Source organism: Esox lucius, chromosome 10 (assembly GCF_011004845.1).
Source record: "Esox lucius isolate fEsoLuc1 chromosome 10, fEsoLuc1.pri, whole genome shotgun sequence".
NCBI lineage: Eukaryota > Metazoa > Chordata > Actinopteri > Esociformes > Esocidae > Esox > Esox lucius.
In genome coordinates, this window is record NC_047578.1 from 11499905 (window position 1) to 11527721 (window position 27817).

The 27817-nt window shown below is 42.8% G+C and overlaps 1 protein-coding gene across 13 annotated transcripts in view; it reads left to right on the plus strand.

Annotated features, from left to right (window-relative positions):
• The window catches only part of adgrb2 (adhesion G protein-coupled receptor B2), a 282713-nt gene that overhangs the window by 173274 nt on the left and 81622 nt on the right, over positions 1–27817 (plus strand). For all 13 annotated transcript variants that reach the window (XM_034294722.1, XM_034294727.1, XM_034294730.1 and 10 more), the window contains 4 exons: positions 228–374; positions 2588–2666; positions 5354–5456; positions 12679–12722. In XM_034294722.1, the coding sequence (XP_034150613.1) occupies positions 228–374; positions 2588–2666; positions 5354–5456; positions 12679–12722 (373 nt within the window). The remainder of the gene's footprint in view (positions 1–227; positions 375–2587; positions 2667–5353; positions 5457–12678; positions 12723–27817) is intronic.

The following is a 27817-nucleotide window of genomic DNA, read 5'->3' on the forward strand; positions in this document are numbered from 1 at the left end:
GCTGCACTGCGAGTTCAAACCACTAGTAATTAGCTTCAAAAACAGAATGGCCAGGATATGCAAACAATAACCTGACATAATTGCTTAATTTGTATACACACTATATATTTTTTTGTATATATATGTATCCCTATACTTTTGGTTTTCTGTTATAAGAGAATGTTCAATAAAGAGTAATAAACATGTATTTTGTCTCCTTGGTAATAAGGATTTGTCTTCCTCCATAGTGATTACAATTCAACGGGAACCTGTGACAGCAGTGTCAAGTGACATCAACTTCCCCATGAAGGGCCGGAGGGGGATGAAGGACTGGGCTCGCAATGCCGAAGATAAACTCTACATCCCCAAGGAGGTGTTCACCCTGGCCTCTGAGGGTAAGACATAACAGTCTTCGTCACACGAGTCATCATCTCAAACACCGTCATCAATATCACGATGGAGGCTGTCCTCCTCATCATCATCATCTTCGTCATCATTTTCTTCACCACTGCCACCTGCCATCATCAAAACGTCTTCCAACACTATGGACAGACTTCCCCAGTACTCACTGCTCTGATGTCCACATGCCCTCATGCTGTGAGTATTACACTATTTAGTCCGCAGTCAGATATAGATGATAGGGACAGAGATGTGTGTAGGGACAGAGTTGGATAGACACAGAATTGGAGATGACTACTCTGTCTTTGTTTTCCCATCCTGTCATTTGTCCCCTCAGTATAATAGCACAGAAAATGACTACATGCTCACATCCTGTGTTCCCCCTGCTAACCCCAGAAATGTTAGACTGGGTTTAGCGGTGTCTGGAGCCTGTCTGGCTCTGATGACACAACTCTATCTCTCTCTGTGTCTGCCTATCCCTCTCTGCTTTATCTTGCTTTCTTTTTCTACCTGCTTAACCTCTCTCTCTCTCTCTCCCCCTCCCCCTCCCCCTCCCCCAACTAGTTAGTAGTCCAAGTGGCTCCATTCAGTGGCAGTGCAGAGTGCTCATTGTTACCAGTTGTCTGATGGTTATCAAAGTGTTTGGTTCGTTTAACCTGTTATCAAAGCCTTTTTCCCGGTCCCGAAGTTTGACTGATAGGCTCAATGGAAAGGACACTTGCTTTCACGCTTGCGCGCGCACACACACAGTTCCAGGGCTGTGATAGGGTTGTGACTCATCCCAGTGACGTTGACCTGACTGGTCCACTGATCCTGTGGTGTAGAGTAGAACCCCTCATATAGTAGATTAGACATACAGTATATATATATATATATATATATATATATATATATATATACACAAACACACAGATGAACTTGAAATTGACTACCTCACACACAAATCCACACAGAGCTGTGCACAAGCTCAAACTCAGTGAATATACACACACCTATTAACATTCCTCCTCTTAACATCTAGATAACCCCCCGTCATCTGATACAGACGTCTAGCTTCGATCACTTTTAGTGTTTTATTCTATTTCAGTTGGCAGTCAACGTTTTCTCAACACTTATTTAAAAGCTTTAACAAGAAAGGGGTGACCAAATTGGATTAGGGAAAAAAAAGCACTGATTAAAGTTTGTCCGACTGAATGGTCTCCGGGTCTCAATCAGGTTGCCTGTAATGAGTTTGTGGTCTGGTCAAGTGTAGAATTGTCAACCATCACTCCCACCCTCATGCTTTTACCCAGAATGCAGCAATCTCATCTGCATATCACGCACCCTGTGTTCAATTATTATCCAACACAGTGACTGCTCCCCATCTCTCTCTCTCTCTCTCTCTCTCTCTCTCTCTCTCTCTCTCTCTCTCTCTCTCTCTCTCTCTCTCTGTGTCATCTCCTTGTCAGAGTTTTGATGACTCACCAAATGGGCCTTATTAGAGCATATTCTCTAATTCTTTATTCTCTTCCCTTCTGATCAATCTGTCTCTCCGTTTCTCTCTCTCCCTCTCTCTTTATCTCTCTCCTGTCTCTACTCAAGGGACATGTAGGGAGGAAGATGATTTGATAGTCCTCCCTCAGACTAAACTCCCTCTCTCTCTCCTTCAGTTCTCTATTCCTACCTCACTCAGACATGGTGACATTAATAAAGGGACGTCAGCTCTCTTTGACATAGATCTGCTCTCGATGGCAAACTGCTGCAGGGATAGAGAGGAGAGAGTGTGTGAGGAGATGGAAAACCTTTGGTTTGTTGAAAGGAAGGTAGGGGTCAAAGGGGACAGAGATAGGAGGGGCGGTGTTCTGTAGAAGAAGCAAAATGGCAGTTAAAAGGGGGGGGTGGGGGGGGAGAGAGTCTAGACAGTTCTTAGTTCAGTACAGATTATTTTACTTTTTTCGTTTCACTTTTCACCTATAAATGTCATTTTCTATCTCTTGGCTCCCAACTTGGCTCTGCTTATTGGTGAACCTTTAACATTGTGCCTGAACAGGTTGTTTGTTTTGGAGTGTAGCATTGGGCCTACAAGGGGAAAGCAGTGCATTACCTCAAATAACTGTATATGTGTTACATATATAAAGTATTGAAATAACTGTATATGTTACATAACTAAAGTATTGAAATAACTGTACAAGTGCTACATATCTAAAGTATTTTTTGTTTTGTTCTTCAGAAACGGAAACGGAGACCTCGTATTTTGTCATCGGAGCCATCCTCTATCGGACTTTAGGAGTCATTCTACCTGCTCCCAAGTACGGGTCTTTTCTATTCCATTAAACATTTAATATGGGCTGCATTTAATACTTCATATCTGTCTGTCATCCATCAATCTTCATCTCTGAAGCCGGTAAATCCTTGCAGATTACAGATTATCACAGATTATCTCACTACTGTTTGCACCTTCCTGGAATTCCCCACCTTTTCCTTGTAATCGCCTTGCTAATCCCAGTATGTGAGAACTCACGGAGAAGTGGGAAGAGATTGTCGATCAAGAGGACTTATCTATCCCGGTCAGACTGATCCTACGTAATGCTGTGGTGACATGCTGGTGCTTTGGTGTCAGGCCTTTCCATTGCATGGCTTGGTTATTAGGATTAGATATGGAATTATACACTTCAACCACCAAAGATGTGACAGGAATCCTGGGAAATGACAAGAATAACTATCCACCTTTCATTTCTACTGGCCTCTTTTAGTTGATTTTCACCCTAGGTGTATGGGTCTTCTCTTCCCGTGTATACTTCTTCACACAAAAAACAAAAGTTGTTTTTACTGTATGACCCATGCTGATGTTACAATATGACTCAGTTCAGTGTTGCAGAATTGACCCAGTTCAGTTTTGCAGAATTGACCCAGGTCAGTGTTATAGTATGACCCAGGCTAGTGTTACAGGATGACCCAGGTCAGTGTTATAGTATGACCCAGGCTAGTGTTACAGGATGACCCAGGTCAGTGTTATAGTATGACCCAGGCTAGTGTCACAGGATGACCCAGGCTAGTGTCACAGGATGACCCAGGCTAGTGTCACAGGATGACCCAGGCTAGTGTCACAGGATGACCCAGGCTAGTGTCACAGGATGACCCAGGCTAGTGTCACAGGATGACCCAGGCTACTGTCACAGGATGACCCAGGCTACTGTCACAGGATGACCCAGGCTAGTGTCACAGGATGACCCAGGCTAGTGTCACAGGATGACCCAGGCTAGTGTCACAGGATGACCCAGGTTAGTGTCACAGGATGACCCAGGTTAGTGTCACAGGATGACTCAGGCTAGTGTCACAGGATGCCCCAGGCTAGTGTTACGAGATGTCCCAGGCCAGGGTTTCAATCTGTCTGTGTATGGCACCATATTCCCTGTAGAGTGCAGTATGTTAACCCTGAGTTATTGAGTTGTTGTGTAGAGACCTGTGGAGTGGATTGGGTCGAGTCATCTGTAATCGTGCCCCAGCAATATTTACATGCATTACAATGATCCTGCCATCCACACCATAGTAATTTGGTCCATAGCAAAGTTATTTTTTTTATAATGAGTAATGAATCCTTGCAGGCTGACTGTCATAATTTGTCTTGCCCTGTTGGTAATAGTTTTACACGTTTTAAAGTCAAAGCTCTTCTTTTAGGTGTGTACAATTATACTCCTACTATTATTAAAAGGAGTTTCAAAAACATGATCCTAAAATAATAGGGTTTCACAAATGAACTGCCAAAATCCTAATAGTGTCTGAATGTGAACAGTTTATCTGTAATTGTCTTTTACTGACTGAGCAACACTCCCCTTGCAGTAGATTGTTCCCAGTCTATAGTCAACACTATTTGTGACATGGCAAGAAGGATACAGTTTATACTATTGGTGTTTAGCATGTGTCTAGAATGATACAGTCTATACTGTTGGTGTTTATCATGTGTCTAGAATGATACAGTCTATACTAATTGTAGTTATAGTGTGTCTAGAATTATATATGTTTTTTTTTACTAATGGTAGTTATGTGTGTAGAATGATAGGGTCTAAACTAATGGTAGTTATGTGTGTAGAATGATAGGGTCTATACTAATGGTAGTTATGTGTGTAGAATGATAGTGTCTATACAATTGGTAGGTATGTGTGTAGAATGATAGGGTCTATACAATTGGTAGTAATGTGTGTAGAATGATCGGGTCTGTGCTAATGGTAGTTATGTGTATAATGATCAGGTCTATACTAATGGTAGTTATGTGTGTAGAATGATAGGGTCTATACTAATGGTAGTTATGTGTGTAGAATGATCGGGTCTATACTATTGGTAGTTATGTGTGTAGAATGATAGGGTCTATACAAATGGTAGTTATGTGTGTAGAATTATAGGGTCTATACTAATGGTAGTTATGTGTGTAGAATGATAGGATCTATACTAATGGTAGTTATGTGTGTAGAATGATCGGGTCTATACTATTGGTAGTTATGTGTGTAGAACGATAGGGTTTATACTATTGGTAGTTGTGTCTAGAATGATACAGCCTATACTAATGGTTGTTGTTATACAGCAGGCCTGTTGAACAGTTCATTCATTATTTACTGATTTAAACTATAAAAGGAAAAGCATTGTGACAAGGGATACAGATGGAGGTGCAGGTAGAACAGACAGTGACAGGGAGAACACAGTTTTGATTGGGTTATAGTCTTTGCTCTTTCCGAATAACCCATGCTAGCATCTTGACCCTGACTATGGCCCTGTTATGTGGTGTCAGCTCACCAGTTGAAGACCATGTTTTGTTTAGGTCCTGCTTATGTATTGCTTTGGGTTTCTGTGTCTCATTAGTTTGAAGAGAGCACTAACTCTCGAGGGTGTCTCTATTTCGATTTGTAACCAGGCGAATCTCTCTTCCTTTTCCTCTTCATTTCTCTCTCATTCATTCTCTCTTGCTCGCTCTGACTTTCATTCCCATTCTTACTCCTTCCAGAGCACCTGCTGTGATCAACTCCAAGCTTCTGACGGTGACGGTCCGACCAGAACCCAAACCCACAGAACCCATGGTGGTTGTGGAGCTGTCCCCACTGCTCAACGTGAGTAGAACATGACAGCCTGGTTATAATGCTACATAGACTGCTTGGGCTGTTTTTTTTTTTTTAAACCGTCACAGAATCCAAAGTCAATGTTAGGAGCCAGTGAGAGCAGTCTTTATCCTGGCATGTCACAGACAGATAACGATGTCTGAGTATGGCAACTATTCCTCACTACCCAGGTAAACCCTCGAGGGGCTTTTCACTGACAACAGAGAAGGAGAGCTGGTTTGGAGACTGCGACTGTTCCCAAATGGCGTCCTATTCCCTTTATAGCTCACAACTTCTGTGAAAGTAAATGCGGAGTGGGGTGCCAAATGGTGTTGGATATTTAATAGATCATATATGTTGTTTTTACTCTCACAGATATACTTCACATGCACGCAGACATGCACACGCACGCACACTCACGCACATACACGCACAGAAATACCGTACCCCCAACTGTCTTATGTTCTTTTGCTGTGTTCCGTTGTGATGTAGAGAAGAGAGAGGAAAGATTAGTATTAATGTTGGGGTAGATTATGAAATGTAAATAGGACCTTGTTCAAAGTCTCCCAGTGCTCTGAGCATGGTGACACATAGGCACCCACATATATATCCTCAACCACAGATGCATGTTACACATGCAGTCATGTAAACCTGACACCCACACCCACTCGCAGTGCCGTCTGGAAATATAGTCCGCTTTTGTAAAAAGCAGCTTATGTTTTTAATGGTCACCCATGTCTTGGTTTACTGTGGTATGTGAGATGACAAACATGACAAATTCCCTTAGTCAACTATCAAAGTCAGAGGATAGACACACGCACTTAAAGTCAAGCCAGAAGTGTCATACTTCATGAATTAGGCACTAGCTGTAAAGATAACTTAAAGTCTGAAAATACCAATATCCACTGTTAGGTCTATAAGAAGTTTAAATGAACTGACGTGTTGATAAACCTGTCTGGAAGAGGATTAGCATGTATTTTGCACCCGCACACACTGAGGAGGATGGTTTGAGAGGCAGGCAATTCTTCGTGGATCACAGACGCAGTTGTTATAGTTGGTTGAACTTTGTCATCAGTTTTTCCCTAAAACTATGATCAGATTGAATCTCCATGCCATCAGCGTGTTTGGACTTGCCAGAGGAAACCCTGTACTTTTATTAAGACATGATGTTCAGTGCATGGAGTTTCTAAATGTTACTAGTATGTTTTAACCAGTGTCTGTGGTCAGATGGATCCAAATGTTATTATTATTTTTTTGCCTCAAACGTGTGGTTGCATAGCTCTGTGCTGGCGTTTGTTTTACAAGGAGCACATGTTCTCCTAAACAGAAAGATTCAGGTTCTTGCAAATACATTTAGGAGCACAATTCAGTTGTTGTGGTAGAGTTTTAATTGTCTCTAGTGCTGGCAATTAACCACAAATATGGACAATCTCAAAGAGTTGAAAACATACGATACAAGAATGTGTATTTCAGGAACCTCCAACCTTTTTTAGATGTGAAAGACTTACTTTTATTTTAGCTTCCAATTAGGCACATTCTTCTCTCCTCTGCAACTTTCCTTAGGTCCTTATACAAGAAAATAACAAAACTAAGTTTTCTGTCAATATACCTGGATATATAAACTACTTTAATGGAGGCTCTATAAATTCTGTTTTGCATTTTCTCATATTCAGTTTTCTCAGTTATAATTTTCCTGGCTTAGTATTATTTTTTAGGACTCCAATGCAATAACAATCAAAAAAGAAAATGAAATGGCAGTCTAATGCAATGATGCAATCAAATTGGAATGAATATAATGCAGGTATAGTGTATTAATGTGTATTTGTTTAGTGAAATTGTCCTTCAATAGTGAATCTGCCCCTTTCATTGGCTTTTGGCAAAATTGGAATGGGTGGTCTTTGAAAAATGTAGCTTACAGCTGCTGCTTACAGTGTTCGAGATCCCCACAAGAAATGCCTCACTCACTACAGAATCAAGCTCTCGCAAAGGTAATCGCAGTCTCTTGACCTTAACCCTGAGTCCACATGGAGGAGCGCAGGACTGACGGATCTGTAGAGAGGCATGGATGAACCTCAGGTCCCTTCATATGTGTTCATCCCATCTCATCGACCATTTGTCTGAGAAGACTGTTATCTTGGCAAGGGGAGGTTACACAAAGTACTAAATGCACATGGGGCCAATAACTGATACGTGGGTAAGATCGAGCTGATAAACACTGATAATCTTTTAACCAATGGGGCCTGTAACTCTGGAGGGCAATGTACACTTTCCATGGTTCACAGGGTCATCTGCTCTCTTTGGGACTCCCTGTTAATCAAGTGTTGTGCAGCTGTTCGGGGGGATGACCTTGGCGAAATGCACAGCAGTTTGTGTGTCACAACCTGCAGCATCGGGGCTTCGGGGGCGCTTGGGCCAGAAGCTGATCGTAATGCCATTGCGACAGATGTTAAGGGAGGTGGGAGACTGAGAGATGTGTTGGGGTCCCTGTACTGGACCTTGTCCTTACTGTGAAGACATCTGGGCCAAACCACCCGGACACCTCCCCAGTGGCCATGCACTGCTAGATCATCTCTCATCAGCCGTTTTAGTGGTTCTGTTTTCCAGTCGTCATCCCGCATCAGCCCCTTTAGTGATAGTTTTTTTTTATGCTTCCAGTACCTCTATTCACTATAATTTTTGTTTATATCCGTAGGGTTTTAGAGGATCAATTCACCATGGTTTTAGTGGTTCATTTCAGCATGAATTTGTTAAACAGTTTGAACACTGTTTATTTATTTTTTTTCCTCCAGGAGTTTTCTTTCTTGACCTCTCCGGGCAGCTAACATTAGTCACTCTTCACTTTTACACCGCAGTGTGTGGGTTTTGAGGTTGCTTTGAGTTGCATATGTGTACCCTCCATGCTGGTAATGAATAGAAAGGTGTAGGCGTATGAATGCACAATGTTATAATGACTATATCATCCACAGATGTTGGGATTTGGATTGCTCCTTTCAGTGTTTTGGAAGGTTACCCACCCGTAGAGCAAAAGCCATCAATATGTGATGTGTCATTGGAAAAAATTGAGGCAGGCAGTATAAGAGTACCCTGTTGTCAGACATAATGTTGCTAGCGTTAGCATCCAGCTAACGTGTCGGACTTGTGATGGATGACTGAATGATAGCAGACGCCGCTACGCCACATAGCATCAGAGGCTAATGCGCTCTGAGGGACTTGGAATGTAGAAGACACCCGTTGTGTGAGTAAGCTGAAACAGAGAGTTGTCATCAATCAAACGCTGCGTCCACACTTCCTCTGGCCATGTCGCCTGGATACGCATGTAATTAATCACTTTATTTTCTGTCATTTGGGAGAATCACATTTCCTGAAGAACTTGTAATGTTTCCTCACAGTTTCAATTTGAAGAACACTTCAAGAATCCTCCGGGAACCCTTTCTTATCAGAGTAGTTTAAATTAGCCTCCTCTTTTGTCCTTTCCAGTCACAGGAAGAAGGGATTCTGAACAAAAGAAGAGCATTTTAGGGCAATAGTTTGCAAATATTTCTTAGTGCCCCCAAAACAGTATATGTAGCACGTTTTGGTGCTGAATCATTTCCCTCACCAGTGTGTAATAGGTCCCTCTGCCACCAGGGGGAGACTACCCTTCATTTACAGATGGCTCTTAATGGGAAGGTAAATTATGCATGGTCATGATACAGTCTAACCATGGACAGATTTACATAAAGAAGCACCCTTTCTCCAGCTCCCCCCCGAGGGAGGACTTCTGATCTATGGGAAGCTGGAGGATCTTCTCTGGATGACTTCTGTGGAATTTCTGTCTTCAGATTCTGAGATCCTACAAGTGTAGTCTTTCCTGTATGAACTAGCTCTACAGTCTCGGCCAAGAGGCTCCTTTGCTACGTTAGACTAAATGTCTATTCTCACAGTGTCACTGACTATCTGCAGCTGGGCTTCAAGTATAGTTTGTATTAAGGCATTGATCCGTTTAATGGTCTTTGCAACGCTTGGCTAGAATGGAGACTTTCAGGTCATAGACTGGACTGGACACTCCTGAAATGCAATCAATTATTGGTTAATTCATCCACAGTACAATAGAAAACTGATAGAGTGCAAGTAATGAGTCCAGATGATTCAATTAGAACAAATCGATCAATTCACTGATCAGAGGTGAAGCAACTGAGGAAGAGTCAATTATAGCCAATTGATTCACTGATCGTGTGGAGAGTCATCTTCAGCAATGCTTTCCAGTGCACCACTGAGCTTTGATTAGCCAAACAGCCAGTTTTGCTCTGTAGGATTGGCTTCAGCTCCAGTGAATCTATGGATTAACAGTCAGTCAATGATCAGTAAGCTGCATGTCTAGATGTTGATTAGTAATTTTTGTGTGTTTAGATTGGGATAGCAGGGAAATGGTGCTGAAAGCATTTGGATTTTAGTACTTTAAACAACTTCAAATAGTGGTAGTGTCAAGGTTGTCTATATACACCGATCTGCCATAACATTATGACCAATGGCCGGTTTAGGGAATAACGCTGATAATCTCGTTATCATGGCGCCTTTCAGTGGGTGGGATATATTAGGCAGCAAGTGAACATTCTGTCCTGAAAGTTGATGTGTTAGAAGCAGGATTTATGGGCAATAAAGGTGGTCCCATCCAACAGATGAGCTACTATAGCTCAAATTGCTGAAAAGGTTAATGCTGGTGTCAGAACACACAGTGCATCACTGTTTGTTGCTTATGGGGCAGCGTAGCTACAGACCAGTCCGGGTGTCCATGCTGACCCCTGTCCACTGCCGAAAACACCTACAATGGGCACATGATCATCAGAACTAGACCACGGAGCAATGGAAGAAGGTGGCCTGGTCTGATGAATCACATTTTCTTTTACATCACATGGAAGGCCGGGTGCGTTTGCGTCGCTTTCACGGGGAACGCATGGCACCAGGATGCACTATGGGAAGAAGGCAAGCCGGCGGAGGCAGTGTGATGCATTGGGCGATGTTCTGTTGGGAAACCTTGGGTCCTGCCATTTATGTGGATGTTACTTTAACACATATCACCTACCTGAGCATTGTTGCAGACCATGTGCACCCTTTCATGGCAACGGTATTCCCTGATGGCTTTGGCCTCTTTCAGCAGGATAATGTGCCCTGCCACAAAGCAAAAAATGGTTCAGGAATGGTTTGAGGAACACAACAACGAGTTCAAGGTGTTGACTTGGCCTCCAAATTCCCCAGATCTCAAACCAATCAAGCATTTGTGGGATGTGCTGGACAAACAGGTCCGATCCATGGTGGACCGACCTCGCAACTTACAGGACTTAAAGGATCTGCTACTAACGTGTTGGTGTCTGATACCACACCTTCAGAGGTCTAGCGGAGTCTATGCCTCGACGGGTCAGGTCTGTTTTGGCGGCAAAAGGGGGACCTACACGTTTTTTAGGCAGGTGGTCATAATGTTATGGCTGATCGGTGGATATACACACTGTGTCCCTCTGTTTACCCTACAGCGGGGTTACCAAAGTCATAGAATGTGGAAATAAAAATAAAGTGGCACTGTGCCTTGGGGTCTCAGGAAATTGGTCCGGCATCATCCTGGGGCGGTGGGGTGGATTCCGGTCTCATCACATTCTGCTCTGACGACTTTGTGGTGGGGCATCGACTGCAAGCTCAAATGTGGTTGTTCCTAGTGAATAGATTCTCTTCCAAGCACATAGGAGCAAACCAGTAGTTTCTTCTTGGGTGCGCGACCCATTCTTTTTTTGTATGTATGAAGTGACTTAATCGTTTCTATTACACTTTGCCAAATGGGGTATTAATAATGTACCATGGTAACATGCACTCATGTTTGGACTTTGGACAGACTTCTCTGATTTTGCAAGGAGTAGCCTAGAGATTTTTAATTACATTTGGAGTTGAGATAAATCAATGTACAGATGGGTCATTGCGACCAGGGTTATAATCCTGGTAGCAGCATTCTGAGAATGTCCATATGGGTCCTTAGGGCATTACATGTGCCAGGGTCCATTAGAGTATGCTGAACATTGGCTCACCATATACTGGGTGTGGTTAAATTGATGTTGAACAGGGCAGTCTTGCCTTGTCACGCTCTAGCCTGCAAGCTTAATCCGTAAATGTTAGCTGGTGAATGTCTTTTCCTCCAGGCGCATAGTATCTGGTAAATACCTGGTTGCAGTGGTTAAATTGGGATTTGGGGGATGGGCGAGGCCTATATTTTGGGAGCTGAGGGAACTCATTTGTAGGGGGAGAGATTTGTCATGGGCGAAATTATAGGCTAACTATGTAATTATGAATAAAAAGTTAATTAACTACATGTTCAGTCAGTTTCAAAATGTTATATTTAAAACAATAATCCACCCATATATACTGTATGTTGTTTATGTAGCTAGCGTTACAGCTAGATAATAACAAAGTGAAATATTGTTATATTAGCTAGTTAGCTACTCTATTTTACCTTTGGAAATAGTCTGTCAACTTTCTCCTTTCACTGCTTCCAGATTTTTTTCTAAACTTGACTGCGGGGTTAAAAATGTCACACTCATCAAACCACCCACATTCAATGAACACTCAGTCTTGTTCAAAGTCCCAAGATGGCTTAGACTCTGGCCATTGACCACCTACTGGCCCATTTCACAGAAAGTTAGCTAACGTTAGCTAGCCAACTGCTCTGACTAGAGCGCTCTTATTTCAGGACCATGGCCGCCATAGATTGGAGCACACACATGTAAAATCAGCACAAAATAGTGCCTGTTGTATCTTACATTTTAACCGCTGTTCGTTAGAAATACCAGAGCCTAGCTCCATCTAGTTCTCCTTCTTACCCTAAATTGTGCTCCAATTTAACCCCGGCCTGGTTGGGCAAGCAATGTTATAAGGATTGAAACAGATTGGTGAGATGTGCATAGGAGGACATTGTTGCTTTTTTTTGGACTCTGTCAAACTGTCTGGGTGTTGTGATTAAGCAATGCCCTAATCATTATTGGACATTTAAATACATCTGAAAATGATCATGACCATTTGTAAAAATACATCTATTTATAAAATCATCACAAGCTTATTTCCTCACCGTTATTTCCTCACAGTTATTTCCTCACAGTTATTTCCTCACTACCACTTCTACCATTTTGCACACACCGTCACTCATTCTCCTGAGGCAGTGTTCCCGCTCTCCACTTCCAGTAACTTCTATTCTGTTTTCTTGTCCTTTTTTCCCCAGGGCACGTCAGATCCGCACTGTGTTGTCTGGGATTATGGGAACCCGTAAGTCACATTTATTAGAAACGCACAGACTCACTCTCGAGTACATATTCAATCTGCATGCTCCCTGCTCTTGGTTAACTGTGCTGTTTGATAATTGTGTGTTTGTAGGCGTGTGTGTTTATGTGCTTGTGCGTGTGTATTATTCTAATAAATCTGTTTTCTTCAGTTCATTAATACTGTAAAAACAGTCTAATGAAGATGCCAGCCACTGTTAATTGAGTAATTCACAGCATTGTCTCAATGCTTAAATGCTCCAAGGCCATTATTTGCATTCTTTATCTCTTTTAACAATAGATGAATTTATTTAAAAATATGCTTGAATTTAACTGTGATACTGCTCTTGGGATACAGATTGTTAATGTCATTTTTCTAGGATTTGTAATGTAAAGTTAAATTAGAACCCCTTCCACCAATTGCCTTAGGCGAGCTGTGGAAATACTTTTCTTCTGAAGAATAAGGCACAGAATCAATCAATCAATCAATAATTAAATGAATCAACATCCAGCTTATATAAATAATTCAGGAATCTGGCAATGAAGCACTGTGTTTAATGTCCAGATTCAGTTGAACTTCTGAATACTTCTTTAATAATGTATCTGCAACCATAAACAAAAGTTAGAAAAACAGAATAATATTCTAACTAGCTTACCAGAAAACCTTCCATTCAAACAGCACATCTAGACACACTTGGATCTGATATCAGATTGTTTTCTCATTGGCCAGTGGTGTCATTGGCCGGAGCTGTGGTGAATTAGGCAATGGTCAGCTGATCTGTGCTCTCATTGGTCAGTGGTCACACGAGTGGTACATTCCATTCCTTAACATTGTCTACTTCAAAACATAAATGTTAATACAGAGCACAGTACTGCCTCTTGGACTGGTATCAAATCATTAAATAAATAACAGAGAATATGAGATTCACATTCAGCAAAGTGGCGGCTTCCATCTTGGAAAGAATCCGCTCTCCAAAGACAATCAACCAGCATCCAGATTAGCATTGCAATCCTATTCACGTCCTCATGGTTTAAATTCAGTAGGACCTAGCCAGTGTCATTGCCAAGTCAGGAGACAGAGATGCTATCAGACAGCAATACAACCAACCCCCCAGGAATATAGCCATGTCTGTTGGAGAAAGATTAGGACACACACATACAGCACATACGTGCACATCTATATGCACAAACACAAGCAAGTGTGGATGTACTACAGGTCGTTACTCAAAGAAAATAATGTGTGTGTGTGTGTGTGTGTGTGTGTGTGTGTGTGTGTGTGTGTGAATGAGTCCCAGTGTGTTTGTGTGTGTGTGTGTGTGTGTGTGAATTTGTCCCAGCGTGTGTGTGTCTATACAACCCAGACAGACAAGGAGACAGATGGGTACCTGAGGAAGGATCACACAGAGATATGAGAACACGCTGAAATACAGAAAGCTCAGTTTGTTTACAGAAGTCTTTCACCTCCTCTGACCCCTCTGTCACTCTGACGAACCTCCAGGCCTTGAGGTGGAGTGAAATCGACAACATAGACAGCTTGAGAGGAGTCAAGGGGAAACGGACAGCAACAGCGAGGGGAGAATATTACTTCAAGTGTTTATAAAGGGGCTGTAATAAAATGTATAAATGTTTTTTTAGTCATATATAAATCCATTAAGTGAAGTGGCCTCCCAAATTGTGAGGAACAGAATATGTCGGGTTTCATGTGTCTCTATCCAGATTTAAAACCCTTAGGCCATATCAACATTTATAAAATTGCTCCTGTTGGAGAATGAAACACAAAACCTTTAATAAGGTATTTGTTAGGACCATTTTCCTTTGCATTTAATTTTCCTATAACCCACATGAATTTGCACAACTAACATTGTTTTGGTGCAATCACAACAGCATCACGGCCCACTTGACTTAATTCAAGTTAGAGCTTCTGTGTGGCACTCATCAGGATATAATATCAAATCAGTGGAAGATGGAATTAAAATTAAATAACGATATGATAAAATTAGATGTTGATGCTACATTACCAAACACGTAGGCCTGCAATTTGCACCGACTTGGTGCGTCGAAAACGCACAGTTTTATATTCTCTATTATGTCATCAGAAGAGGTGACAAGCAATGCGTTAGTTTACCAAGGCAGCCGACATGGTTGCTGTATCTCTCCTCTTCTAAACTGTGTATATGTCCCGTCAGACCCCGAAACAGACACTTAGTTGGGGATTAACGACTGACTGCATCAGGACACAAATCTCTTGAGCCGAACGTCACCCTCTCTCCCTTTTCATGTTTGGAATTCTGAAAGTGTGTGTATCCATGCTGTATTTAAGTGTGTGTGTGTGTGTGTGTGTGTGTGTTTGTTGTCAATGTCATTGAGAGTGATTTATGTCTTGAGTATTGATATGAGAAAAAAGTTTGATTCAGTTACCTATCAGAAAATAATTCTTTATGATGTATCATGATGGCTGTACATGTACCAAAAGTCCTGTATTTTTTATAGTTTGGTATCCATCTTTTAAAATACAATATAATATTTCTCTCTGTCTCTTATGTTCTCTTTTTCTCACTCTCTCTCTCTCTCTCTCACTATTCATCGATCTACAGTATCATCTATCTGATCTGTATCTATCTGTGATCCGTGTCTATCTGTATCTATCTGTGATCTGTGATCCGTCAACATATATATATATATATATATATATTATATATATGTATATATATATATGTATATATATATAGATAGATAGAGATATATAGATATATATAGATATATCGAAGAAGACTCGAGGTGGTAGATTATTTTGTTGTGTCAACTTGCAGATATTGTTGGTTGGAGACGCCACCTTTACGAGGTAGCGTGCTTCCCATTTTCAATCGAGCCCGTCCGGATGTTTGCGTATGTGAGGACGATTCTGCCTGAACTGGGTCAAGTTTCTGTCAGTGTGCACGCGTGTCCATCGATTTTCCGTCCACTGATGCGTACACTCCTGCGTGGTACGTCTCAGACACGCCGGTGTAAATTCACTTACCTCCGCCCTCCCTCCTCCTCAACAGAAAACGTGTTGACCTGGGGATTGACATGGGACTCCGTATTCTATAACCAGACTGAACGTCTATGGTCTGCAGCTGTCCCCCGTGCCTCTGTCTCTGGTCTGGCTAATGCCACCGCAGCCTTTCCCTGCTCGGGGACATGATGATAGATTTTCTGCTCCCCTCACCAGAGTGGTCCCTGACCTTGCCCCGAGCATCTGTCCCTCCCTCCCTGACACACAGCACCGGCGCCCTGCCTTTGCAACGCATGCTAACGCGCATGTCCACGCGCTGACACATACTGTCACCATGGATACACACACATGCATAAACTTAACTAACCAACCACCTCCTGGTGTGCATCTTGTTAGGAGGTCGAGGATTAAGATAAAGATAACTCGATCTAATCCCTTTTTTGTTCACCATATAGCATTGCCGATCTAATCTAGTATATTCTGTATTATATACCTGGTGCTTCGAATCCTGAATGCTGATTGGCTGATGGCAGTGGTATATTAGACTGTATACCACACGTATGACATTACATCACTTTTTACTACTAAAAATGTACCGCCTTATAAGAGCAATAAAGCATCTCAAGGGTTTGTAGTGTATTGACAATATACCACTTCTAAGCACTGTGTTTGGCTACAGTCTGTTCAATAGTATTGTTGTATTATAATATGATGTACACCACTGAGCATTTATATATTCTTAAAAAAAGTAATTACACTGAGGGTGTGACATCCTAGTATCTATTGTTGGTAATAATCTGTTTAACAGTTCCTCTGTAATTCTATATGGACTGTGGCCTCTCACAAAACATACACGCACATTTATCCAACACATGGAAAAGAATTAGGCCATACGAATGTCATTAGTTAAATGGGTCTGAGAGTTAGCGAGGGCCAAACGCTATAGATTGTCTTGTGTGTGCAGATAGGGTATGTTGGGGAGGGGCAATTCCCAACTCACTAATCCTAATTCTAATCCCTGGTGGTCCTTTACTTGATTAGGGATCAGTGGGCAAAGACCTCTCACTCTCCCTAAAAACACACACACACACACACACACACACGCCCCCTCCTATCGAGCCAGAATACTAAAGTAGCAAATACAATGTGTCTAATGACCTTCAGCCTCTAATGGAACAGTTAATAGATGGTACAGTGTATGTGATGTTTCAGGCCAAAAACATGGAGCAGTTGGATAACTGCATGAGTATCTGCGTCATTCTGTAAGCCAAGCCAATCCTGGACCAACCTGACCTAAACTGGACCACCACACTAGAGCAACGGACCAGCCTGACCTAAACTGGACAACCACATTAGAGAAACGGACCAGCCTGACCTAAACTGGACCACCACACTAGAGCAACGGACCAGCCTGACCTAAACTGGACAACCACATTAGAGAAACGGATCCACCTTGTGTGTGGATCGCTTGGTTCAGGGACAAGTCGTGTTTTGCTTCCTGAAACTGACTTTGCGAAAGCAACTTCTCTGTAAGCCCATTGAGGGTTAACATGGAAAATGTTCAAAATGTAATTTAAGCAAATGTGAGTGCCCAGAACAAAGCCTGTCTACAAAGAAATCCATTTTTATAGAACTTTCATTCTCATGGAGACATGTTAAATGTCAGCCTTCTCCCTCTTGATTTTTCTTGTGCGTCTGAAACAGGATGTGTGATAATGGTGGCGAGGAGGAGGCTTTTTTGCTCATCGACCCAAACCCAGCCATCAAAGATGAACTGCAACGCATCTGAAAACAGTCAAAATAATCACTAGAATAACCATATTAATTGACATCGTGTCTCTCCAGAAATGACAGTACAGAGGGTGTTGTTTGCTAGTAAATAAGTCAACATCATTATAGGCTAACCCTCGCTCTCTTCGCCCAACCCTGTGACGATGTAGTGTATCGATGCTGTGTTGATGACATCAACGTTTAGCTTGAAATCAACATGGACCATTCTCCCGGAACTTCTTTTGGTTATTTTCAGCTGTTATTTTCACAACTTCCAAACGTTATTGTACAGAAGTCAAGTGTGTGTGCGTGTGTCCGTGTGTGTGTATATGTCGGAATAAGCTTTGTCACGCCCCTCTTCTTTAAGCCCCCTATTGGCAGTATCTACCTACATTTCCTCGTCCTTCTCCTCTTCCTCCCTGTGGCGTGCGGCCAGCAGAAGTGCTAGGTAGAGGTGAGGGGAGGGGCCATTGGAGTGAGGGATGAGAGGGGAGGAGAGGAGGATGGGTGACGGCTGCTCCACTTTTCCGTCTGACAGAGCAGAAGGGATCAGGGAAGCTCTGTCAAACAGCTCCCTACAGCATGAGTGATTCTAGCCTACATACGCTACTCTGCTGCAGACAAGATTTTAGCTTAGCACTGCCATACGTTACAGGACAGTTTGAGCGGCGGGCTTCAGGTTGTTTTATAGTGTGTCTTTGCTCAGCCAGAGGTTAGGCTAGAGAACTGTTTCCCCTGTTAAGTTTGAATCAGGGCACCTGGACATTGCTTAGTGGGTGGAGCTTGGGACAGCCCTGCTCCATGCAACTCTTCAGATGTACGATGTAACTATAGATACAGCATGTGATAGTATGGGCAACAGTATTAGCAACTAGGGTGTAGGTTAGTTTTTTCCTGTTATTACCTGTGTGATGGAGTCACGTTGGAGTTATTTGGAATATAACTAGGTCACTGGACAAATAGTTTGGACACTAAAGGGGTGAGTAGTAGCCTTTCAACAGCTGTTATCTTTCATCTGTACATGTAGTTGTGTTATCTGTTTTGGACATACTTTGATCATTTCAATCTGCAGGAATTGTGTTATAAAGGGAGGTGTGTGCTTGGCAAATGAGGCCTTCAGATACTCTTCCTGAGCGTGAAGTTGTTGGCCGAGTTCCTGTGCAGGCTCACAGCTGAGGGACAGGTGTGACATGATTGTGCATGTTTGCTAAATGTAAGGTGCACACTACGCCCCAGAGAACACACACACACACACACAAGTGCCATACTGAAACTGATTTATACTATATAAATGTATATGATATATATATATATATACAAACGCACACTATATTTGATTTATAGTGATGTATTTATAGAAATGATTCCATTTTTGTGCCACGGCTTTTCAATTAATTTGAATCCAAACTCTCCCGGATCATTTGGTGTTATTGTGAAGGATGACAAAAGCTGGGTAGGCTATCTATGGATCTGCCGGAAACCGGTGTACTTTCGCACTAGACCAGGCTATCTAGCAGACCAGGGAGATGGCTAATCCCTCTAAAGAGGCTTAAGAGTTAGCAATTAGCTGAGAGAAGCAATGGGACCAAAGTCAAGAACCAGTATGTGGCGGTGACCAAGCAATCATGCTTGAGGCATTGGAGAGAGACGAGGAAGAAGATATTATAATTACTTCAGTATAGACAAATTGTGCGATTATAGTCATTGTTATAAATCTGAAAATGATTGAGGTTCCTTTCTTGGCAATGTTAACCAGTCGGAGCATTGATCTCAGTTAGATATTTCCTGGTCTCGTTGATGACCTAATCGGGTTGTAATTCCTCATCTCATTCTGGTCCCCCCACATCAAACCTTGAAGTAAGGGAAAGGGATTGTTGTCAAGGCAACCCGAATCTTATCTCCCTCAATCTCTCTCCGCCTGTGTTGATGAAGCTGATCCTTTTCATAGCACATTACCCATGTTTACATTGTCTGGGAATTAGATGTACATACATTCACTGTGTTGGTTACCCTTTAAGACAAGGCATGTATCCTGGTTGTGGATCTCATGTGGTCCACGAAGCTGTAGTGTTTTTTTCCCCCTGCTGTGGTGTACAGCTGTCTAACAGTCATACATAATGGAGGTCATAAGTCCCGGATGCACAAACTATACACGGTCACACAGACACAAACACACACGCACACACACACTCGCTCAGCATCAAAATCACATACTAACACGCATGTTTAGAAGACGCCACATGTCCAGAGCATGTCGAAAGCCCTCCCACGCGATTAGGAGGCTTGCGTGGCACGCTGAAAGGAGAGTAATGCAGGGCGATTTGTGTCGTCTGAAGACTTGTTTCGGGGACTTGACGCCCGGCTAAGTCACATCCTCACACTCTCTTCCAGTCAAAGCACCGCATTCCATCTCAAATCAGGCCCAGTGTATGCGAATAGTATCAGACTATATGTTGTTTACAGCATGGCATTCCATTCAGTCTGACCTCCCCATACCTAACCTAACAATTGCTGTCTCTCATGCTCTCTCTGCTCCCTTCTCCCTGCCAACATGATTGGAACTTATATATTATGTGGTGTACCGTACATATATTATGTACTGTACACCAGCATTCAAAAGTTTGGGGTCACTTAAAATGTCCTTGTTTTCCATGAAAGCATGTGAAATTAGTTTGAATAGGGAATATAGCAAAATTAATAGGAAATATTGTCACTGACAAAGTTAGAAATAATGATTTGTTATTTAAATTAAGTATTAATTGCTTTGCTTTCGTCAAAGAATCCTCCATTTGCAGCAGTTACAGCCTTGCAGACCTTTGGATTCTAGTTATCAATTTGTTGAGATAATCTGAAGAGATTTCACTCCATGCTTTATGGGGCACCTCCCAGAAGTCGGATTGGTTTGATGGGCACTTCTTACGTACCACACAGTCAAGCTGCTCCCACAACAGCTCAATAGGGTTGAGATCCAGTGTGCTGGCCACTCCATTATAGACAGAATACCAGCTGAATACCAGCTATTCTTCCCTAAATAGTTCTTATACAGTTTGGAGTTGTGCTTTGTGTTATTGTCCTGTTGTAGGAGGAAATTGGCTCCAACCAAACACCGTCCCCAGGGTATGGCATGGCATTGCAAAATGGCATCTTCCTTTTACCCTGTACAAATCTCCCTCCTTACCACCACCAAAGCACCCCCAGAGATGTCCGACTCCAGGAATAAGCAGCGTAAGCGGTCGCAAGGGGCCCTCTGAATGCTAGGGAGCCATCGACCAATAGAAGAGAGGGGGCCCCAAATCATATTTTGCTTAGGGCTCCAAAATGGCTAGAGCCAGCATTACCCCCAGACCATCACATTGCCTCCACCATGCTTGACAGATGGCATCAAGCACTCCTCCAGCATCTTTGCATTTGCTCTGCATCTCACAAATGTTCTTCTTTGTGATCCGAACACCTCAAACCTAGATTTGTCTGTCCATAACACTTTTTTTCCAATCTTCCTATGTCCAGTGTATGTGTTTTTTTGCCCATCATTATCTTTTCTTTTTATTAGCCAGTCTGAGATATGGCTTTTTCTTTGCAACTCTACCTAGAAGGCCAGCATCACGGAGTCACCTCTTCACTGTAGACAAGTTTTTATTCGGGCACTATTTAATGAAGCTGCCAGTTGAGGACTGTGAGGAGTCTGTTTCTCAAACTAGACACACTAATGTATTTGTCTTCTTATTCAGTTGTGCACTGGGGCCTTCCACTCTATCTATTCTGGTTAGAGACACTTTGCGCTGTTCTGTGATGTAGTACACATCGTTGTACGAGATCTTCAATTTCTTGGGACTTTCTCTCATGGAATATCCTTCATTGCTCAGAACAAGAATAGACTGATAAGTTTCAGAAGAAAGTTATTTGCTTCTGGCCATTTTGAGCTTTTAATCAAACCTATAATTGCAGATGCATCAGATGTTCATCTACTCTAAAGATTGACAGTTTTATTCTTTAATCAACACCACAGTTTTCAGCTGTACTAGCATACTTGCAAAAGGGTTTTGTAATGATCAATTAGATCAATTAGCCTTTTAAAATGTTCAACTTGGATTAGCAAACACAATGTGCCATCGGAACCAGGGACTGATGGTTGCTGGCAATGGGCCTCTGTTCGATTGTATAGATATTCCATTGAAAATCTGCCATTTCCAGCTACTGTAGCCTTTTGGATTTCTTTCGGAAATATGGACATTTCTAAATGACCCCAGACTTTTTAACAGTAGTGCATGTACACAATGAATCCCATTATTATATTCATATTTTTTTGTCCCTGTAATCATTTACATTATTATATTGTAGGTGGTTGAAATATTTTATTCTTTACCTCAACTATTGACCTCTTCTTTATTGTCCTGATGTTTTTCTCCTGTCCATTCTTGGAAAGCCTAGCTAAGCACCGATCTTCTAACCAGATTGTGTGGTTTTGTCCTTCATCCTCCTTCTCTTCCTCGGAATAAGCCGCACACACCCACAGGTCCCTGTGCTGGGAGTGTGTGAGCATGAGTGTGAGTGGTTGGTGCAACCACGTGTGTGTGTGGGTGGGCCCGGTCAGAGGCTTGTGTCATGACCCCCTAGACCTATTCACACATCACCATAGAAATGAAAGAACAGTGTAAGAGGGATTACACTACCTGAGCACACTTGCTCTTGCTATATTTATCCTCCATCTCTTGCTTTCTCTCACAGACCTCTCGCTCAGTTGCACTAGCTAAAACAGTAAGTGTATAGCGTCCTTTTAGCATCCTGGTAAGGTAGAACAAAAGCTAAAACCAAAGTTGATTTTAGATCTAGTTGCATGCTAAATTATAATGGAATGTATCCACGGTTGTTAATTAGAACTCAGTCAGCTTAATTCCTAAGCCAAATCAATAAAAGTCAACAATCATTTTGTGCTTTCCTCTCAAGAAACAACCAATAGGGGTCTCTTTTTGTACCTCTGTTAAATCTTGCAGACACCCTACTGTGAGAGAGCAGACAAAACACGCACATTCACACACGTTACCCGTTGTTGCGCAGAAACACGCTGTACTTCGGACAGACGCGTTTGCGTGCTGCTCCGCATGTAGCATGTCACTCTTCGTGTTTATACTTTGCGTTCAGGCGTGTGTCTGGCGCACTTAAGTAAGAATTGGGACAACACGAACAACAACATGCCTTTCCCAGCGAGACACGTTCTCTCCATCTGTCCCCATAATTATTCATCCTGCAGAGTGACGAGGCCCGTACTGCTCCATTTACACTGTTTCATATGTGTGAGGGAACCTGTTGCTTTGTCATGTTGTGGGGTGTACTGGAGCTTTTCTTCACTCACTCAGAGTTAGCGTGTGGCATATGGTAAATAGAGAGAGAGAACTAGTTGAACGTGACTCGTTTCCATGTCTGTTGACTTGGCTCCATGTCTGTGAAAACACGGTCTACTGAAGAGTGTGTGTGCTCGTGTGTGTTTGCGCTCGTGTGTGTGTGTGTGTGTGTGTGCGCGCGCGTGTGTGTGTCTGTGAGCGCACCCATGGGGAATTGGTTTTGGTCTGTTCAGCACCGGGCACGTATGTATGGAGCGGAGGTTTGGACTTAGATAAGGTAATCCGTTTCTTTTTTTCACATGTTGATTAGTATTCCTGTTACAGTCCAGTCTGTTTTCGGTCTGATTATTAAAGGCAAACAGGTGCACTTGCACAGAAACACAAGCACGCAGTCATGCAGGCATGCACATACAGACACATACAAAGTGCTAATTATAATAATTATCACACACGGGTGCTTTTCACTGACCCCAACGTTGTCATGCAGTCTCAGTAAGGCGTTCAGCTTTTCAGGGTTGAGAGTCACTCTTGCCGGGTTTGTATGCCAAACGGTGATTAACCTCCATTTCTCCAGCCCTGTTATGCAACAACTGAATCAGGTGACAGAAAGCCAGTCTGAAGTGGGAGTTGCCTTTGTACAGTGTGTGTACGTGTGTGTGTGTGTGTGACTGTGTGTCTGAGTCCAAGTGCCTAATGCAGCTGTGGGTCAGAGTAATTTATTCGGGGTGCATTTGTTCTTCTGTGAGGTTGGACCCCCTTGTTGTGGACCCCCTATTTTCTTGCTGAAGAGCTTTCCATGCCAGTAACATTCATACAGGAGTCTAGTTCTGCATGGAGACGTGGGGTACCCTAATGTTGCCAGAGACATCAGCCACCACCGCCACCCCACAAAATGAAGTCTCCCTGTGTTACGCTTTAAATTCCCAACAGGCCATAAACAACATCAGAAGACTATTGAAGAAGACTGTTGAGCTCTGGGGAAAAAAGCTGAGATATGCGGATGTGTGTTGTTTCTGTGTCATAGGTAGTTTGGCGGTTAGAATCTTACTAGTAACAGAGAGATGATACATCCAAACCTTGACAACGTGAAAAATATGTTCTGTCTTTGAGCAAGGCTGTTATCGCTTCACGGCAGCACCACTGCTGACCTTCTAAGTCAAATGCAAGAGGTCAATCTCGGTTGGACCTCGTGTGCAGAATGACTAATAATTTGAGAAATATCCCATGCATCTGCCCTTTTGTATTTAATGGAGTTGGTTAAACATATGGCCACTGGGTGGATGCAAATAATAATGACATCCTTCTGACAGTTAGGCATGCTATGTTGTATCTATTAACTAGACATTTGAGTTTGTTTTCAAAGGAGCCCAGCCATAATCCAGCCATAAATGTTTTGGGGTATAATCGTATCAACGCTTCCTTATACACGCTCCCGTACTATTAGGTAATAGCTGTATTTAATCATCTAGCTGCTAAGGGCATTATCCTACTCATAGTTGTTGCATCGTCTGTTCTCCCAAATGGATATTTCCATCTTTCTACATGAAAGTGCTCCAATGTTAAGTGTGCGTTTTCAGATAATTATTTTTTGGAATGTTTGTGCGTATCCCTTCCACTGTGCGCACAGCGACACTTTAAATGTGGATACCGGTTTATCAACACTAAGCTCAATATTCTGCTGTGTTTCATAAGCCTTATTCATTGATGTGGCATACAGCTCCACTTAACCACTATGATACGTATCGATGAGGATTTAATAGTGGGTTTGCACAATGCCTACTGGGAAAAGGTGAGTATACAGTGAATATACACTCACCTAAAGGATTATTAGGAACACCTGTTCAATTTCTCATGAATGCAATTATCTAATCAACCAATCACATGGCAGTTGCTTCAATGCATTTAGGGGTGTGGTCCTGGTCAAGACAATCTCCTGAACTCCAAACTGAATGTCAGAATGGGAATGAAAGGTGATTTAAGCAATTTTTAGCGAGGCATGGTTGTTGGTGCCAGACGGGCCGGACCGAGTATTTCACAATCTGCTCAGTTACTGGGATTTTCACACACAACCATTTCTAGGGTTTAAAAAGAATGGTGTGAAAAGGGAAAAACATCTAGTATGCGGCAGTCCTGGGAGCGAAAATGCCTTGTTGATGCTAGAGGTCAGAGGAGAATGGGCCGACTGTTTCAAGCTGATAGAAGAGCAACTTTGACTGAAATAACCACTCGTTACAACCGAGGTATGCAGCAAAGCATTTGTGAAGCCACAACACACACAATCTTGAGGCGGATGGGCTACAACAGCAGAAGACCCCACCGGGTACCACTCATCTCCACTACAAATAGGAAAAAGAGGCTACAATTTGCTACAAAATTGGACAGTTGAAGACTGGAAGAATGTTGCCTGGTCTGATGAGTCTCGATTTCTGTTGAGACATTCAAATGGTAGAGTCAGAATTTGGCGTGAACAGAATGAGAACATGGATCCATCATGCCTTGTTACCACTGTGCAGGCTGGTGGTGGTGGTGTAATGGTGTAGGGGATGTTTTGTTGGCACAGTTTAGGCCCCTTAGTGCCAATTGGGCATCGTTTAAATGACACGGCCTACCTGAGCATTGTTTCTGACCATGTCCATCCCTTTATGACCACCATGTACCCATCCTCTGATGGCTACTTCCAGCAGGATAATGCACCATGTCACAAAGCTCGAATCATTTCAAATTGGTTTCTTGAACATGACAATGAGTTCACTGTACTGAAATGGCCCCCACAGTCACCAGATCTCAACCCAATAGAGCATCTTTGGGATGTGGTGGAACGGGAGCTTCGTGCCCTGGATGTGCATCCCACAAATCTCCATCAACTGCAAGATGCTATCCTATCAATATGGGCCAACATTTCTAAAGAATGCTTTCAGCACCTTGTTGAATCAATGCCACATAGATTTAAGGCAGTTCTGAAGGTGAAAGGGGGTCAAACACAGTATTAGTATGGTGTTCCTAATAATCCTTTAGGTGAGTGTATAGCCGCCTCTACTGTACTACTGCGTGCATAAGACGTTATTTATAACATGTACTTATTACATATACCAATTCTACATATATATTCTACATATACCCATGCGTCTTATCTACAGTTAAACGCGTCTGTCTACGGTTAAACGCCCACGCGTCTGTCTACGGTTAAATGCCCACTCGTCTGTCTACGGTTAAATGTGTCTGTCTACGGTTAAATGCCCACGCGTCTGTCTACGTTTAAACGCCCACGCGTCTGTCTACATTTAAACACCCACGCGTCTGTCTACAGTTAAATGCCCACGCGTCTGTCTACGGTTAAATGCGTCTGTCTACGGGTTAAATGCGCCTGTCTACGGTTAAATGCCCACGCATATGTCTACGGTTAAACGCCCACGCGTCTGTCTACGGTTAAACGCCCATGCGTCTATCTACAGTTAAATGCGTCTGTCTACGGTTAAATGCCCATGCGTCTATCTACAGTTAAACGCGTCTGTCTACGGTTAAACGCCCATGCGTCTTATCTACAGTTAAACGCGTCTGTCTACGGTTAAACGCCCACGCGTCTGTCTGCGGTTAAATGCGTCTGTCTACGGTTAAATGCCCACGCGTCTGTCTACATTTAAACGCCCACGCGTCTGTCTACGTTTAAACGCCCACGCGTCTGTCTACGTTTAAACACCCACGCGTCTGTCTACGGTTAAACACCCACGCGTCTGTCTATGGTTAAATGCCCACGCGTCTGTCTACGGTTAAATGCGTCTGTCTACGGTTAAATGCCCACGCGTCTGTCTACGGTTAAACGCCCACGCGTCTGTCTACGTTTAAACACCCACGCGTCTGTCTACGGTTAAATGCGTCTGTCTACGGTTAAATGCCCACGCGTCTGTCTACGGTTAAACGCCCACGTGTCTGTCTACGGTTAAACGCCCATGCGTCTATCTACAGTTAAATGTGTCTGTCTACGGTTAAACGCCCACGCGTCTCTCTACGGTTAAACGCGTCTGTCTATGGTTAAACGCCCACGTGTCTGTGTACGGTTAAACGCCCACGCGTCTGTCTACTTTTAAACGCCCACTCGTCAGCTCCTTCACTGGCAAGCTAAATCACCAGTGTTTGTGTGTGTGCGCGCACATGAATGCATGTGTGTGGAGACACGCGCCTGTGTTTCCCTGTTGAGCAGAGTAATCTGAGTGGACTCTGGCATGGCACCTGCTACAGATTATAATCTGGACAGTGTTTACAACCTAGTGTCCGTCTGTCCAAAGACTTGTGTAGACTGGTACCCTGTGGGCCAGGACTGTTCCATTTGCGGGTCCTCAAACCAGAGCCTTTCCACAGCAAGCCTGAGCTTCAGCCTACCTCAGACACTGAATAGGAAATGAGAAGGAAAGTGGTTTCGGAATTTGCGGCGATGCTGAGGGAAACAACGTGTCTCTACCTAACAGTCCATCTGAGATGCAAACTGGAAGCGTGAGGGATTGTTCAGCATTACACGACTGATGGAAGGAATATGCTCTTTAATTAAAACATTCCCTTTTGAGGAAGAACTTTCACCCCCGTTTGGATCCTGGTGTCTCTCAGTTGGTGTTGACATTTCTGGCATCAGGGTTAATGTTAATTAAGAACTACACTTGAGGCAGTGCTGTTTTCATTCACGCCAGTTCCTTTGAGGGGACTGTGGTAAGATTTTAATTTGAGCCAGTTCATTACAGCAAGAAAATAATCCTGCAGCAACATGTAATGTGGATTATTATGTGGATTATAAATAATGTACAGTGTTTTGAAGGTGTTTTCTCTTTACCACAAATCAAGCCTGACATTTTGAAGTTGATATTACAAACTTTAAAAGCATTTGGAAACCTTGAGTGCACAGGATCCTTGTTGCCTGGCAGTGCAGCTACATCAGTGCAGCTGCTGTTGTAAAAAGGGCTTTATAAATAAATGCGATTGAAATTTGATTGATCATTGCATCCCGGAGTT